Source organism: Ranitomeya imitator, chromosome 1 (genome assembly GCF_032444005.1).
Source record: "Ranitomeya imitator isolate aRanImi1 chromosome 1, aRanImi1.pri, whole genome shotgun sequence".
In the NCBI taxonomy this organism is placed as follows: domain Eukaryota; kingdom Metazoa; phylum Chordata; class Amphibia; order Anura; family Dendrobatidae; genus Ranitomeya; species Ranitomeya imitator.
The window spans coordinates 700,001,832-700,017,341 of NC_091282.1; the positions used below are offsets into that span (position 1 = coordinate 700,001,832).

General features: G+C 44.6%; 1 protein-coding gene across 7 annotated transcripts in view; it reads right to left on the bottom strand.

The window, feature by feature from the left end:
• The window catches only part of PCNX1 (pecanex 1), a 122,761-nt gene that overhangs the window by 20,984 nt on the left and 86,267 nt on the right, over nucleotides 1-15,510 (bottom strand). For all 7 annotated transcript variants that reach the window (XM_069731541.1, XM_069731501.1, XM_069731533.1 and 4 more), the window contains 13 exons: nucleotides 14,797-14,888; nucleotides 12,646-12,755; nucleotides 10,822-10,927; nucleotides 8,681-8,773; nucleotides 8,443-8,593; nucleotides 8,218-8,359; nucleotides 6,405-6,582; nucleotides 4,831-4,939; nucleotides 4,312-4,441; nucleotides 3,935-3,993; nucleotides 3,208-3,423; nucleotides 1,265-1,518; nucleotides 921-1,151 (listed from right to left, as the gene is read on the bottom strand). In XM_069731541.1, coding sequence (XP_069587642.1) covers nucleotides 921-1,151; nucleotides 1,265-1,518; nucleotides 3,208-3,423; nucleotides 3,935-3,993; nucleotides 4,312-4,441; nucleotides 4,831-4,939; nucleotides 6,405-6,582; nucleotides 8,218-8,359; nucleotides 8,443-8,593; nucleotides 8,681-8,773; nucleotides 10,822-10,927; nucleotides 12,646-12,755; nucleotides 14,797-14,888 — 1,871 coding nt within the window. The remainder of the gene's footprint in view (nucleotides 1-920; nucleotides 1,152-1,264; nucleotides 1,519-3,207; nucleotides 3,424-3,934; nucleotides 3,994-4,311; nucleotides 4,442-4,830; nucleotides 4,940-6,404; nucleotides 6,583-8,217; nucleotides 8,360-8,442; nucleotides 8,594-8,680; nucleotides 8,774-10,821; nucleotides 10,928-12,645; nucleotides 12,756-14,796; nucleotides 14,889-15,510) is intronic.

The window sequence follows — 15,510 nt, forward strand, 5'->3', positions numbered from 1 at the left end:
GAATGTTCCCTTCCACTAATGCCGTCCTGTCCAGTTGCAATGTAGGGACACTGTTCCCAGGGATGACGCCTGCGGCTGTGGAAGGAAAGGAGGGAGACATACCTACGGTGAGTCCTGTTCCCTTTGCAGCGATGAGGATAGCATCAGAAGCCCTTGGGTGGATGAGGGTCACTGGAATAGGGATCCTCCTTCCCGAACAGTCTCCAGACGGTGCAGAAGTCAGCGTCAACCCCTTACAAGAAAGGCAAAGGACACCGCTGGTGACCACTGTCTTCCAACCACACCTCTCCGAGGAGAAGTGTGGGGTGGGGAAAAGGCAAAGGACCTGCCACTGGGAAATGGGAAACACCAGTAAAGGTGACAGGGGATTAGGTCCTGCCTTGCGGGCCAGAGAGTGGGCGATGTGGGTGACACCACACTGCTCTCTCAGTCGCATAAGTACGGGAAAACAGGGTGAGAAATTACACCCCGTTACCCTAAGAAAAAGGAACCTGAAAGAAAAAGAGAAAAAAGTTAGCACAAGAAGGGAACCGGAAAAGGAAAATGTGGATCTGATAGCAGATCCAGGTCCACCTCCTACAGACACTAAGCTTAAGCTGAGGTACTTTGTGCCTGTCGGTGGGTGTATATTGCTGAGGAGGAGCTATTTTCCTTTTTTGCCTAGTGTCAGCCTCCTAGCGACAGCAGCATATACCCCTAGGGTTACCTGTGTCCCCCAATGAAGCGATAAAGAAATGCAGTTGCTCATAATAGTGGATCAGAAATAGAAATACACAAGAGGATCATTCAGCTTTAGAAATATAGGCTTGTGTTATCCCCCAAAGATTTGCGATTATGGTAAAAGGGCTTCAAAGGCAAAAAGAATATTAAAACAAGTGATATCCAAGCTGATCATAACACAGATTTTTCCCCACATTCACCTTCTCTCTGCGAGAGGAACAGTACTTTATCCAGTTTAGATAGCTGGCACAGAAGCTCTCTCTTGAAATGCCAGCCAAGCGAAGGTCATAGTCTTCATCAATGTTTGGGTTAAATGTTGGGTCCACGTCCACGTAGCAGTGATCAGCACATGGTCGGAGTCCTTCCTGCATAGTTTCATTGGCCAACCACTCCTCCAGTTTTGCAGAAGCAGTCACATAGTAGATAATGCCCTTGAAGAATATACAGACAGCCGTTAGCATGTCACTGTGGGCATTAGTAAAGCCAATATCCACTTTCGAGCAATAAACTCATCTCTGGAATTTCTACTGTTCTCTTTTCGTACCTTAACATAGTAGGTAGTCAGAATCCGACGAAGGTCAAAAACCTGAAGCATAGAGGCTGCACTGTTATCTGTAATGCTGTAACCCTCTAAAACGTATTTTGTCACCAAGACTTCCCATGCAAGCCACCGCTGTCCAAAGGCCGCATTGAACGAGAGCATGTGGGGAACATGTCCAGGCTCGCAACAGCAAAATCCCTCATCTTCTTCTACCCCTTCTGTGATGGCCTCCACCTCACGTTGCTGGCAATAAGTCCCTAAAAATATTGAAAAGGAAGGAAAAAATGTAAATGTTTGCACAAGATGTAGAACAGCCCCACTGATCAATGTCAACCCTGATGTGCCACCATAATGCAATGCTCAGAAAACCATCAAAGACATTACAATGATGACTTGGTCTTCTGTTATATGTGATGTCTATGAGTTCAATTCCAAGACATCCGCCCATTACCAAAATGAACACGACAGTACCTTTAGACACAACGCCGTCCAAATTTATTACTGGAACGGAAATCCATTCAAGTGAATTTGGTTTAATTTGCAGTACCACAGTTAGCCACGCTGATATATCAGGCACAGTCCCTTCTTTATGCTAGTGGTAGTCCATTAATCCCCCCAATCACACATCTGTACACTTTTTAAAGGCTTATTTCACAAATGTAACCCTCTTAAAAATTCTTAAGACAAACCCTTTAAAAGATGGTCATCACCTTGGTGAATAAAATAATGTGGTAAAGCGCAGGCCTGACCACAGCTCCATTCATTACCTATGGGACTGTCGATACACTGCTTTTTCCAGAAGCCCCCAGAGAATGAATGGAGGGACAGGCATGCGCACTTCAGCTCCAACCTAAATGGGGATTAAAAAGTCTGATCGCCACGGGTCCAAGCAATAAGACCCCCACATATTTTGACGTCATCTTAGGCTAGTTTCACACATCAGTTTTTTTGTTTTCAGGCTACATCCGGCTTATTTTTTAAAAAACAGATCCAGCGTAAATTGTGAAAAAATGATGCGCCGGATCCTGTCTTTAATGCGCATGGATTTTTTTTTTACCTCTCGGTTCCGGGGCAAAAAAAAGAGAAAGAGAGAATGAGAAAGAGGTTGTCTTCTTTTTTGACCTCTCGGTCCCGGGGAAAAAAAATAAAAAAAGAGAGAGAGAAAATCTGCATGAAAAATGCTTTGAAAACCGGATCCGGATCATTGTTTCATGTGTTTTTGGCCGATTCCGTCACTGTGCGTTTTTTTCCGCCGGACAAAAAAAAAGTTGCAGTGGATGTTTTCTCTGTCTGCCGGAAACCACTATTTGGACGGATCCGGAAATAAAACGGATGAAACATCCGGCCATCAGGCACAATCCGGCGCAAATACAACTCTATGGGGAAAAACATGGATCTGGCGTAAAAAAAACAAAAAAAAACCGGATCCGTTTTTTCCAAATGCCAGAATGTGCCTGAAACAAAAAGCCTGATGTGTGAAAGTAGCCTTAGGGTAGGTGAGGAGATGGGATAACTTCTCTTCACTGGATAACCCCTTTAAAGCTATGTCAACAATGTTATATTAAACAATACCCCTTTAACACAACTGATCCGTATAACAGTTCACAATAACTCATCTACTAGCTGTTTTGGAGGTTGCAATTAGCTAGTACAACTGGTGAAAAGTGGGTGCCATCGTAACCAGGCAAGAATAAGTACTGACAATGGAGGAAAAGAATACTGCCCAGTTTTTATTATGGCATGATATGTGATCTAGTTGAAAAAGGGGTTAAAAAAATAAATCTATGAGGTCTCTGGGGTTGGGCGGGGTGGGGGGCTCTGGATCGGGGGGAAAAAGTTATCTGTAAATGTTTAATGAAACATTGTCATGAGAAATATTCTGATTGTTTATTCTTTGCGGATAATAAAAATTTATCTGATAAAAATAAATAAATAAATCTACGCACCTCTGAACTCTAAACCTCGAAGCTGAAAGGTAACAAGTCCATTACCAATCTCTATGAGGTGAACAAGAGCATTGAGATAATCAGAGGCGAGGATGAAACAGTCTCCGGTGTTGTAATTGCCCCAGCGGCCGAGCAGAAGGTCCCCGCAGAGGCTGTGCTGCAAGGAGCGGGTCAGGTGCTCGTAAAATATAGAATTCAGATTGTTGTCATCTGACCCTATAAAAGGGCGAGAGAAAATGACATTTACATATAGTTTCAACAGAAGATGTAGGGCGTTCCAAGTTATTTGATGAATTCCCAAGAAATCGCCTTTCAAGGCAGAAACAAAGGAAATCCACGCTACATCTGCCACCTGGCATTAGAGGACTTTATTCTGCCTCCTTTTAAACTTTTCTTTACAGACTGCATATTTTGTGTGGATATCTCCACACTGTATCTACTGCGAAAAATGATATTTTCAGCATTTCTACTGCAGAAGAAGTGAAACCCGCACAAAGAACTGACGTACTACAGATGCAAACACTAGCACCACAGCTTAATTTCCATACTGACAATGCCCACAATGAGTAGAGAAGACTTGCTGACATCTTGTCAACTTAGCTGGTTTACGTTTTACACTGCACATTTTCTACATGAAAAATCCACACCAAATTATTGCACTGTGGGAACTTTGCTTTACTGGATTATATTCGCTTGTTTGGTACGCAGTCAAGAAGTCTTTGCTCACCTGGATTACGGTCGAGTTGTGAGGCCAGCCTTGTATTCGAGTGATCGACGCGTTTTGTGCTGCAAAACAATACACCATTTTCAAGCCATAAAACATTTAACAATCTCTGAAGAACAATGGATTATAGTTCTCTTAACCTTTTACCGACACGTGTTGTACTGATGCTCGCTGCGGTTATCCTATTAAATGCTGTTGTCAATCTGTTTGAATCAGCATTTACAGAGCGTGGCCCCGGGGTCAAAGCCCATCAATGCAATAGTTTTGCGCCGATAAGTTGTCATCACAGTCGGAAACGTAAGCAACACTGGACGGACATAAAGTGAAATAACGGCACAAACCTGTAACGGAGCAAAATACCTTGTTTTCCAATTACTTACTTGTAGTCTCTTTCCCAGAACTTTACGGGCCGCACATATGAAGTGATGAATATTGCACTCCCAAGGAAAGGGTTCAAAGGGGTAGAGAATAAAGCAGACACAAGTGCCTGGACAAATAGCATAGCAGAATCTGAAAAAGTGAGCTAAGGAATCAAAACCTTAAATCAATACGGAGCCCCATAGAAGACACAGATGTGTGGAGGCGCCCACCGCCCGGGTAGAGTGAGCCCAGGAAGAGGCACTCTGTTCTTGACCCAGTAAGCCTCCAAGATTGCTGTTCTGCACACTGAGGTAGATATGGGTCTAGTGAAAGACTGCATCCACCTCCTACTGACACTAAGCTAAACTGAAGAGTATAATGCCAGTCGGTGGGGTGTACACTGCAGAGGAGGAGCTATTTTTTTGTGCACAGTGTCAGCCTCCTAGTGGCAGCAGCATACACCCATGGTTCATGTGTCCCCCAATGAAGCGATGGAGAAAAAGGAATGTTTTAAGAACTGTTAAATTCATAAAGGATACGAGGTACGGCAAACGGTTGGGCGAAGGCATGGAACGCTGATCCCCACGTAATCTGCCATGGAGCAATGTATGTGTAGACAAAGCGCAACTTGTAAAACAGCTCCCAAAGCTGAAACACAAGGAAGAGCCATTATATTTTTTCATCATTACCATCTATGCTGCTTTTGTACCAAATTGTAAGTTACCCCTCCCTAACCATTGTTAGCTTACTGATCAATTGGGGCCCAACCAAATTATCCCAAGAATGGGGAACTGCAAAGCACAGCGTGAACAAAGTAGATGTAGGGCATGTGCACCTCATATCTGGTCATTCATTACATTACAGACCAGCGTTTTGTTTGCCAGTACTAATGTACAGTATGCACTAAATTCATTAACAGGCACATGCCACTTAATGAATTCGGTACAGGTTACCAGTGTTGTGCTCCCAAAAATATTATACCAATCAGGGACTAGAGTAACAATTATGGAGTAATGTATTCCACCCCTTTCGATGAATTAGACGGGCAAGTGAGGCTGCAACCTACACCCTTCCCCAGCTCTGCCCATTTAGCAGAGGCTGCTCGAAACCGATGCAAAAATGCAAAAAGTCACACAATTTTGGTGCTACTCCCAATTGCACACTTGACTTTTAAAGAGTTTAAGTTAGTTTTTGTCAAAAACACTTGAGGACTCACTCCCATGAGACTGTGCTCACTCCCATGTGCTTTACTTGGGTATCTCAGTTACTTGTTCAATAAATGTAGCCGAGGCGCACGTCATCAGCACCATCAGGTAAGGTGGTAATTGTAAGGTATCCCTGATTTTCTTTATATGGGGAGAATTGATAATTTGGTACAACATGTTTTACAGAATAATACAGTAAAACATTAAAGAGTTATTCTAATCTTAGCAAGTTGTCATTTGCTGGGGTCCTAGCATTGGGAATGTTAGGACCACCACGGATCCGAGAATAGGGATTGCCTACACTGCCTCTTTGGTATAAAGGGCGAACACCACCACTTCATTCATTGTCTATGAGGCAGCCGTGAAGCGGAGGTTTGCACACACAAGTTCTCAAAATCTGGGTGAGGTCCAAAAGCTAGGACATAAAAGTCAGCAAGTTATCACCTTCCCATAGTTATCAACTCCTAAGGCTAGGGTCACATTGCGTTATGTGACTGCGTTTAACGGACTACGTTACACCGCGGCATAACGCGGTGTAACGTAGTCCATTAACGTCACCATTGCCTGTAATGGCAAACACATCGCTAGTGCACGCCCACATTGGGCGTGCGCTAGCCGTATGCCGACATTTGAGTGATGGACCGCGAACGCTGCTTGCAGTGTTAGCAGTCCGTTCCTCGCTAGCGCAGATCGGGGATCTGCGCTAGCGGGATCGGCTAACGCGATCCCTTTTGTGACATTGCGTTATCGCAGTCCGTAGCGCTATGCGCTAAACGGACTGCCCTAACGCAATGTGACCCTAGCCTTAGATGGGGAAAGCTCTTAAAATGGTATGATCATCCTCCGCTAATGTAACTATGGCTTGGTGAAGTGACTAAGATCAGCTATTGTAAAGGTGGCGTACGTACCTTGCTGAAGAGGATGGACATGAAGAACAAGTCTAGTAGTAGTTTCTCTGAGCAATCCTTATAATCGAATGTGAAGAAGAGTACAGTGAAGATGAATGTGGCGTACTGACAGGTAGGGCTACTGTAAGACGACCTTAGCAGCTTCATTCCAGCAATGGTGATCAACAATGCACCAACCCTGTGGGAAGAAACGCCGACATGACAAAAGCTACAGAAAATAATAGAAGTATTAGGAAGTAATAGAAGAGGTAACATAATACAGATTCACTGCCAGTCAAATCTAGCCTAAAAGAAAAAGAGAACATTTAGCTGGTAACAGTGCGTGGCCCATGAGGGTTAGAGGCTTTATAGGGCAGCTTGGTTAATGCTTTGACCATCTTCTTATGGTCTCATTTTTCAGGTTTATATGAAACCTTTTTATACTATAGTTGAAGCCTTAAAACTTCCCATCTGCAAGATCCTATCCCAATATGTAGTAGGTGTAACAATAATAATCGCAAATTGGAAATACCTTCAATTAGAAATGTAGTATAAGTTCTTCTGATTTGCTGTGTCACTTACCTTATGTGCAGGTCATTGTAGTAGCTTCATGGTTACGACCACTAATAACTGTCACTATATGACTGGTCGTAACTAGGGTTGAGCGACCTTCACTTTTATAGGATCGGGTCGGGTTTCACGAAACCCGACTTTTGGAAAAGTCGGGTCGAGTGAAATCGGCCGATCCTATAAAAAAGTCGGGGTCGGGGTCGGCCGAAACTCGAAACCCAATGCAGTGCATTGGGTTTCCATGGTTCCCAGGGTCTGAAGGAGCGGAAACTCTCCTTCAGGCCCTGGGATCCATATTTAAGTGTAAAATATAGAATTAAAATAAAAAATATCCTTATACTTACCCTCTGACGCGCCCTGGTACTAACCGGGAACCTTCCTTCCTTAGAATCAGCCTTCCAGGACCTTCGGTGACGTCGCGGGTGACGTCGCGGCTTGTGATTGGCCGCGCGGCCGCCCATGTGACCGCTCGCGCGGCCAATCACAAGCCGCGACGTCACCCGCGACGTCACCGAAGGTCCTGGAAGGGCTGATTCTTAGGAAGGAAGGCTGTCGGAAGGAAGCAGGGCGCTTCCGAGGGTGAGTATATTCCTATTAGGTATATACTCACCCTCGGAAGCGCCCTGCTTCCTTCCGACAGCCTTCCTTCCTAAGAATCAGCCCTTCCAGGACCTTCGGTGACGTCGCGGGTGACGTCGCGGCTTGTGATTGGCCGCGCGAGCGGTCACATGGGCGGCCGCGCGGCCAATCACAAGCCGCGACGTCACCGCGACGTCACGGCAAGGTCCTAGAAGCGCGGATTCAAAGGAGGAAGGCTGCCGGTTAGTACCAGGGCGCGTCAGAGGGTAAGTATTGCAATATTTTTTATTTTAATTCTATATTTTACACTTTAATCTGAATTCCGAAACTAATTCCCGATATCTTAAACATATCGGGAATCGGGATCGGAATTCCGATTCCAGATTCAAAAGATCGCCGACTTCATGGCCGACCCACCACTGGGGTCGGGTCGGGTTTCATGAAACCCGACCTTGCCAAAAGTCGGCGACTTTTGAACAATTTCGACCCGTTTCGCTCAACCCTAGTCGTAACCATGGATATCTAAGCTACTGCAATGCCCTGCACATGGAGTAAGCAACATATCTAAACAGAAGAACTACACTACATAATTGGAAGTATTTGCTAATATTATTATTACACCTACTACATATTGGGATAGGATCTTGGAGATGGGAATACGCCTTCAATGATGAGAGATACTCACTCTGCACCAAGTTTCTTAGGGCTACCGATCTCCTTGGCACCATTGCTGAGTTCATTGAGAACTATAAGTGGGTAAATAACATTCTTTTCCACAAAGAGCAGCCAGACGTGAGCCTTTTCAAACCACATCATGTGAGCAGCATCTTGGGGGAAAAAAAAGGAAGATAAATGTCACAGAAACCTTCAGGGCGACGGTACGCTATGTAATAACCCCTGAATCACTTACTTCGAACTTCAAACTGATAATATTCCTTTGTTTTTAGCAGCGGGTGTGAGAAGCAGTGCCAGGGGAGCTGTTTGCGGACTTGTGGTAAAACGTAGTGAGTAAGGAAACCGACTGAACCGACTACTGCATAGAGAACGTAACTCAAAACGGGCTGCAAAACAGCAAGACGAAGGCATCAGCAGAGACCCAAGCTATAGTGCTTATCACATTTACACAAAAAGCGGCAAAACACAAGTACCTGTAATGCTGTAAACACAGTGCTGACGTGAATGGCAAAATAGAGAACCGCGATGACCACACAGACGACCAAGTCAGACTGAAGACGTTCATTCTATGTAGTAGTAAAACAAAACCTTTAGAATTAGCAAGCACATACAAAATTAAAGGAGAGAATATGTTAATTACAGCCACAGGTGTGTGATGAAAGGGAATCAGTCAGCAGTTTTTGTTATGTAATCTGACAGCAGGATGATACAGGGACTGAATGATTTCAGTGATGTGTCACTTATTGAGCTGCCCGCTGTCATTTTGATACAATCACAGTTCTCTCTTCTGCAGATCCAGCAGAGCTCAGAATGCAGAGCTGTATATAACCACACCCAAAGCACTGATTGGTTACTTTCATAGAGCCTAGTCCTGTATTTATTTATTTTACTCCTTTATATAGCACCATTAATTCCACAGCGTTTTACAGACATTATTGGCACTGTCCCCGATGGAGCTCACAATCTAAACACCCTATCTGTAGGTCTTTGGAATGTGAGAGGACACCGGGGAACCCGGAGGCAACCCACACAAACACGGAGAGAACATACAAACTCCTTGCAGATGTTGTCCTTGCAGATGTTGTCCTTGGTGGGATTTGAACCCAGGACTCCAGTGCTGCAAGGCTGATCCATCGTGCCACCCCTGTAGTGATAATCTTCTGCTCATAAAACAATGATTTTAATAAATCAGCAACACACAGCCCAACCTGTTATCAGGCTCCGTGACCCTACATCATGTTGCTCTCAGATTACATAGCAAAAACTGCTGACATCCGTGTGCAGGATTGCTTTAAACAATAGTGACAGCCCAGTGCAGATGCAATTTCAGCTGTCAGATTGCCACACATCACTGAAATGTGTAGAGGACGCCGAAGCCAAAAAAGGTCCCATCTGAATCGATTTCCTTTTCAATAAGCGGTCACTAGTCACCTTTTTTTTTTTTAACCCCTTTCTGACCTCGGACGGGATAGTACGTTTGAGGTCAGATCCCCCGCTTTGATGCAGGGCTCCGGCAGTGAGCCCGCATCAAAGCTAGGACATGTCAGCTGTTCACCCGCCGCTATTAACTAGTTAAATGCCGCTGTCAAACACTGACAGCAGCATTTAACCGGCACTTCCGGCCGGAAATGAGTGCATCGCCGACCCCAGTCACATGATCAGGGGTCAGCGATGCATCAGAATGGTAACCATAGAGGTCCTTGAGACCTCTATGGTTACTGATGCTGGCCTGCTGTGAGCGCCACCATGTGGTCAGCGCGCATAGCAAGCCTGCAATTCAGCTACATAGCAGCGATCATCAGATCGCTGCTATGTACCTGAGCTGATCGAGTTGTGCCAGCTTCTAGCCTCCCATGGAGACTATTGAAGCATGGCAAAAGTTAAAAAAAAGTTAAAAAAAATGTGAAAAAAAAATATATATAAAAGTTTAAATCACCTCCCTTTCGCCCCATTCAAAATAAATCAATAATAAAAAAATTAAAAAATCAAACCTACACATATTTGGTATCGCTGCGTTCAGAATCGCCCGATCAATAAAAAAAAAAAAAAAAAAAAAGGATTAACTCGATCGCTAAACGGCGTAGCGAGAAAAAAAAATTGAAATGCCAGAATTACGGTTTTTTAAAAAAATGCAATAACGGGTGATCAAAAGAACATATCTGCACCAAAGTGGCATAGTTAAAAACGCCAGCTCTGCACGCAAAAAATAAGCCCTCACCTGACCCCAGATCATGAAAAATGGAGACGCTACGGGTATTGGAAAACAGCGCGATTTTTTTTTCTATGAACTCGTAATGACCTGGAGAATCATAATGGCAGGTCAGTTTTAGCATTTAGTGAACCTAGCAAAAAAGCCAAACAAAAAACAAGTGTGGGATTGCACTTTTTTTGCAATTTCACCGCACTTGGAATATTTCCCCCGTTTTCTATGACATGCTAAAACCAATGATGTCGTTCAAAAGTACAACTTGGCCATATTGACGGAAAAATAATAAAAGTTATGGCTCTGGGAAGGAGGGGAGCGAGAAACGAACACGGAAAAACGAAAAATCCCAAGGTCATGAAGGGGTTAATCATGAAGAGCGAGATTTTGTCAAACATAAAGTCTACTTACAACAGAATTTCTCAGCTTCTCGGGAAGAGGGTCTTTCACCTCAGACAGAGGGTCCTCTGGATTTTTATCCTCATTGTTTGGAAAGAGTTTTGATTGCACCAAAGAGCTAAAAAACAAAACAAGAGGAATACAACATTGACATAAGAGAGAATGCAGTAGAGACTTAAGGTACCTTCTCACACAACGATTTTGTTAACGATATCGTTGCAACGTCACGCTTTTTGTGACGTAACAACGATCCCGCTAACGATCTCGTTATGTGTGACAGCGACCAACAATCAGGCCCCTGCTGGGAGATCGTTGGTCGCTGGGGAATGATCAGAACCTTTTTTTGGTCGCTGATCACTCGCGGTCATCGCTGGATCGGCGTGTGTGACGCCGATCCAGCGATGTGTTCACTGTTAGCCAGGGTAAATATCGGGTTACTAAGCGCAGGGCCACGCTTAGTAACCCGATGTTTACCCTGGTTACCATTGTAAAAGTGAAAAAAAAAAACAAAAAAAACACTACATACTTACATTCCGATGTCTGTCACATCCCTCGCCGTCAGCTTCCCGCACTGACTGAGTCACCGCTGTGCTCTGCTTTACGGCCGGCGCTGACACAGTCAGTGCGGGAAGCTGACGGCGGGGACGTGACAGACATCGGAATGTAAGTATGTAGTGTTTTTTTTTTTTTACTTTTACAATGGTAACCAGGGTAAATATCGGGTTACTAAGCGCGGCCCTGCACTTAGTAACCCGATGTTTACCCTGGTTACCCGGGTGCTGCAGGGGGACTTCGGCATCGTTGAAGACAGTTTCAATGATGCCGAAGTGGTTCCCCTGATCGTTGGTCGCTGGAGAGAGCGGTCTGTGTGACAGCTCCCCAGCGACCACACAACGACTTACCAACAATCACGGCCAGGTCGTATCGCTGGTCGTGATCGTTGGCAAGTCGTTTAGTGTAACGGTACCTTAACAAACGTAGCAAATAATCATTATCAAGTAGACGAGCCAGTGTTAAGTACACTGGAACTAGTGATGAGTCGTTCGCTAACAATCCGAGTCAAAGAAGCGGCTCCCTGGTGTGAATGATGGGAGCCGGCACCTCAGTGAGAGCCACTAAAATCCCTGAATGGCTCTCACTAAGTGTAAAATCCTTGTGTTCGGCAGATTTAACTCCGCCCACCCGAACAAAACTCTGACATAGGTGGGTGGGGTTTCGGACGCCTTACATCAGCATAAATGTGTGTTCACATATTGTCAACACATATTTACTAGGGATCCATTTAGGATCTAAAAGGAGCCGGCTCTTTTTGGTGAGCGGAGCCATGAGAGCCAGATAACCAAAAAGAGCCGGACTGCCCATCACCAGTCTGGAACCAATTATTAAAAGGGGAGTCTAATTTATTATTTTTTTTCAAAGCTTACTCAATGGACTTGGGGTGCTTTAAAAAACAGAAAAAAATATATATATAAAAAAATTATATCCCATTTATATATTAAACACAACTGCTACTTGACTGTACCCGCAACTCTGTCCCATTGCTGGCATTTCCTGCAGGGAGTCGTCATGCGACGATCAGCAGCTGCCACTGGTAGAAGAATAATTAACTACTCGTTTAACTGTGATCACTATATCTATACATCATTCCCCCCACATAAGTCATCTTTGGGTTTACTTTGCTTTCCATATAGCTTTTTATCATCTTCAACACTACCCCAGATACTTGTTCTCTTGCATTTCATATTAATAGTATGGTATAGTTTTCTGAGTACACACAGAGTGGGAAATAGGTCTTCTCATCAGTAACCCTTGCAAATGTCATGTTAATTAACTTACATGAGGACGGAAGGATCGCTGCTCTGTCTGCTGAGATGGTAAGAAACGGCCACTAGCACTCCACAGAAGATGGAGAACAGCACAGGAACATGCGGGGCGTCCCAGGGATCCTGAAGAAGAAGAAAACAGTAGTCACAGTCCTCTCTGTGCTAGTGATGTCACAGCCTAAATATGTGTAATGTGGCTGCCTGTACTTGACACTTATGACCCACACTGGTAACCAGAAAAATATGTGCAAGTACCAGCATGTTTTAGAGGCAGAGTAAAAAGATACCCAATACGACGTGATAAACGAAGGCCAAAAAGTAAGAGTTACCGTTAGTAAAATGTTACAATAACCGGCAAGGCACAGAAATCTGAAGCACAACAGCTGCATTATATTTAATAAAGGGGTAGTCCACTGCTACAACAAACCATTCTGAATCCCTGTTTTACCCCAGCAAAACAATTGCAGCTATACTAGGAGTGAAAGTCGCAGCCACTCTCTCACCATCTCCGGATGTTTTAATTTGTCCGAAATAACGAGGAGGGAAAAGGTCAAAGGAAGGACGGGGGGGGGAGAAAAGGGGGAGAGAAGGGCAAAGGGGGGTGGTGAGAATGGCAAAGGGGGGGGAGAGAAGCGCAAAGGGGGGGGAGAGAAGGGCAAGGGGGGGGAGAGAGGGGCAAAGGGGGGGAGAGAAGGGCAAAGGGGGGGAGAGAAGGGCAAAGGGGGGGAGAGAAGGGCAAAGGGGGGGAGAGAAGGGCAAAGGGGGGAGAGAAGGGCAAAGGGGGGGAGAGAAGGGCAAAGGGGGGAGAGAAGGGCAAAGGGGGGGGGGGGAGAGGGGGAGAAGGGCACACTGGCTTTATTTCTTGCTATTATCATGTGAACTGACAGCAAATCTATGACTATCATTATTCCAGAAACCATTTTGCACTGATACACTAGAAGCCAGCATGGGTTAAACCGGATTTAATTTTAAGGGTGTGCCTCCCACAGAACATAACTTATCTGGAAATCTAAATCTACACGTCATTTTTACCAATCCGCAGTGTGTATATTGCTATACACAATTCAGCAGGTGCTGAACTTCCTGTCACTGACTGAATACCATCTTCACCAGGGGTGTCAAACTACATTCCTCGAGGGCCGCAAACAGGTCATGTTTTCAGGATTTCCTTGCATTGCACAGGTGATAATTTAATCACCTGCAGAGAATGATTCCAGCACGTTGTGCAATGCTAAGGAAATCTTGAAAACACGCATGGTTTGAGGCCCTCGAGGAATGCAGTTTGACACCCCTGGTCTTCATCGTAACGGTGGCCTTCACCGGCTGAATGCATTACAGCCTGTAAGGCTAGGTTCTCATTGCGTTAGGGCGATCCGTTTAACGGATCCATTACTAAGCGGCACTAACACAATGTGACGGATCTGTTAATGCGCCCATAGACTTACATTATCATAACGCATCCTAATGCATGTCAAAATCGGCATGCGTTAGCAATGATGGGTTACTTTGTGATGCACCTTCGAATGCAGTTTACCATGTTTTCGAGTACGTTAGGTCTAACGTACAGCAAACGGATGCGTTCGTTGTGCATAGACCTCTATTGCTAAAGCATGCCAACACAATGGTACCATGCGTTAGTGCATGCATTAGCGCGATTGTAGCAAGAAAGCGATTTTGGGCACCAGCGATCGCGCATCCGTTAAACGGATGGCACTAACGCAATGTGAACCTAGCCTAAGAGTGGCACTGATAACACCTCCCACAGTCAGCTACAGTGCCTCTCCTAGTTATATACAGGCCATGCGCACACAAGTTTCTATTCTTTTGCCGACTCCCTCTGGTAAGAGAATGAGAAAGTGCCATTATACACAAGCACACCCACATCCAAAGAAGTGTGCCCTTTATGTGTATTAGGGCTCATGCACAAGTCATAGATTTTCGTTTGGAGTTTTGTCACTTATTTACTTTGATCACAGTGTCACCAGAGATTGGTTTGGGTTTTAGCAGATTTTTCTCTGATAAAAAGAAACAAAAATATGTCTTCACTTTCTTTTATCAGATGTGTGTGATCACAGGAGCCCCATATCCCATTGCATGTGATAAGACAATATGAGCACTCTGTCTAGGAGATGCATCAATATAAATCCGCTTTATAATGACTTACCTTAAGAGCACCATAACACAGTCCATAAAGTAAAGCTACTGCCACAATGCTACGAATAAAGCTGTAAAGTGCTGCAAGCAGGCTGGTGGTAGCTGAGGATTACAAAACAAAAAACTGATAAAAACGAAAACAAAAAATTACCTGTATATGTAAAGTAATAAACCTTTTCTGTATTACTTTATCATAGCTTTCACATTCTCTGTAGTTATTCAGTAGGAACCATTAAGATTCAGGTCCAGTGGATATAAACCTGTCATTTGGCTTATGATGACCTGTGTACATGTGTCCATGTGACAGGACAGATTTTCGTTGCCACAGATTGTCAATGAGATTTAGGTCTGGACTGTGACTGGGTCAGTCACACATGAACATGCTTTGATCTAAACCATTACACTGCAGCTATGGCAGGAGGTTTATTAGGGCCGTTGTCCTGCTGGAAGATGAACTTACGCCCCAGTCTCAAGTCTTGACCTGTATTTAGCTCCATCTGCCAATCAACTCTGACCATCTTCCCTGTCCCTGCTCAAGAAAAGCCTCCCCACAGCATGAAGCTGCCACCACCACATGTGACAATGGGGATGGTTTTTCAGGGTGATGTGAAGTGTTCATTTACTGCCACAAAACAGGATTTTTGGTTGCTTACCATAAAATCTGTTTTTCGGAGCCTTCATAGGGGGACACAGAAACCATGGGTGTATGCTGCTGCCACTAGGG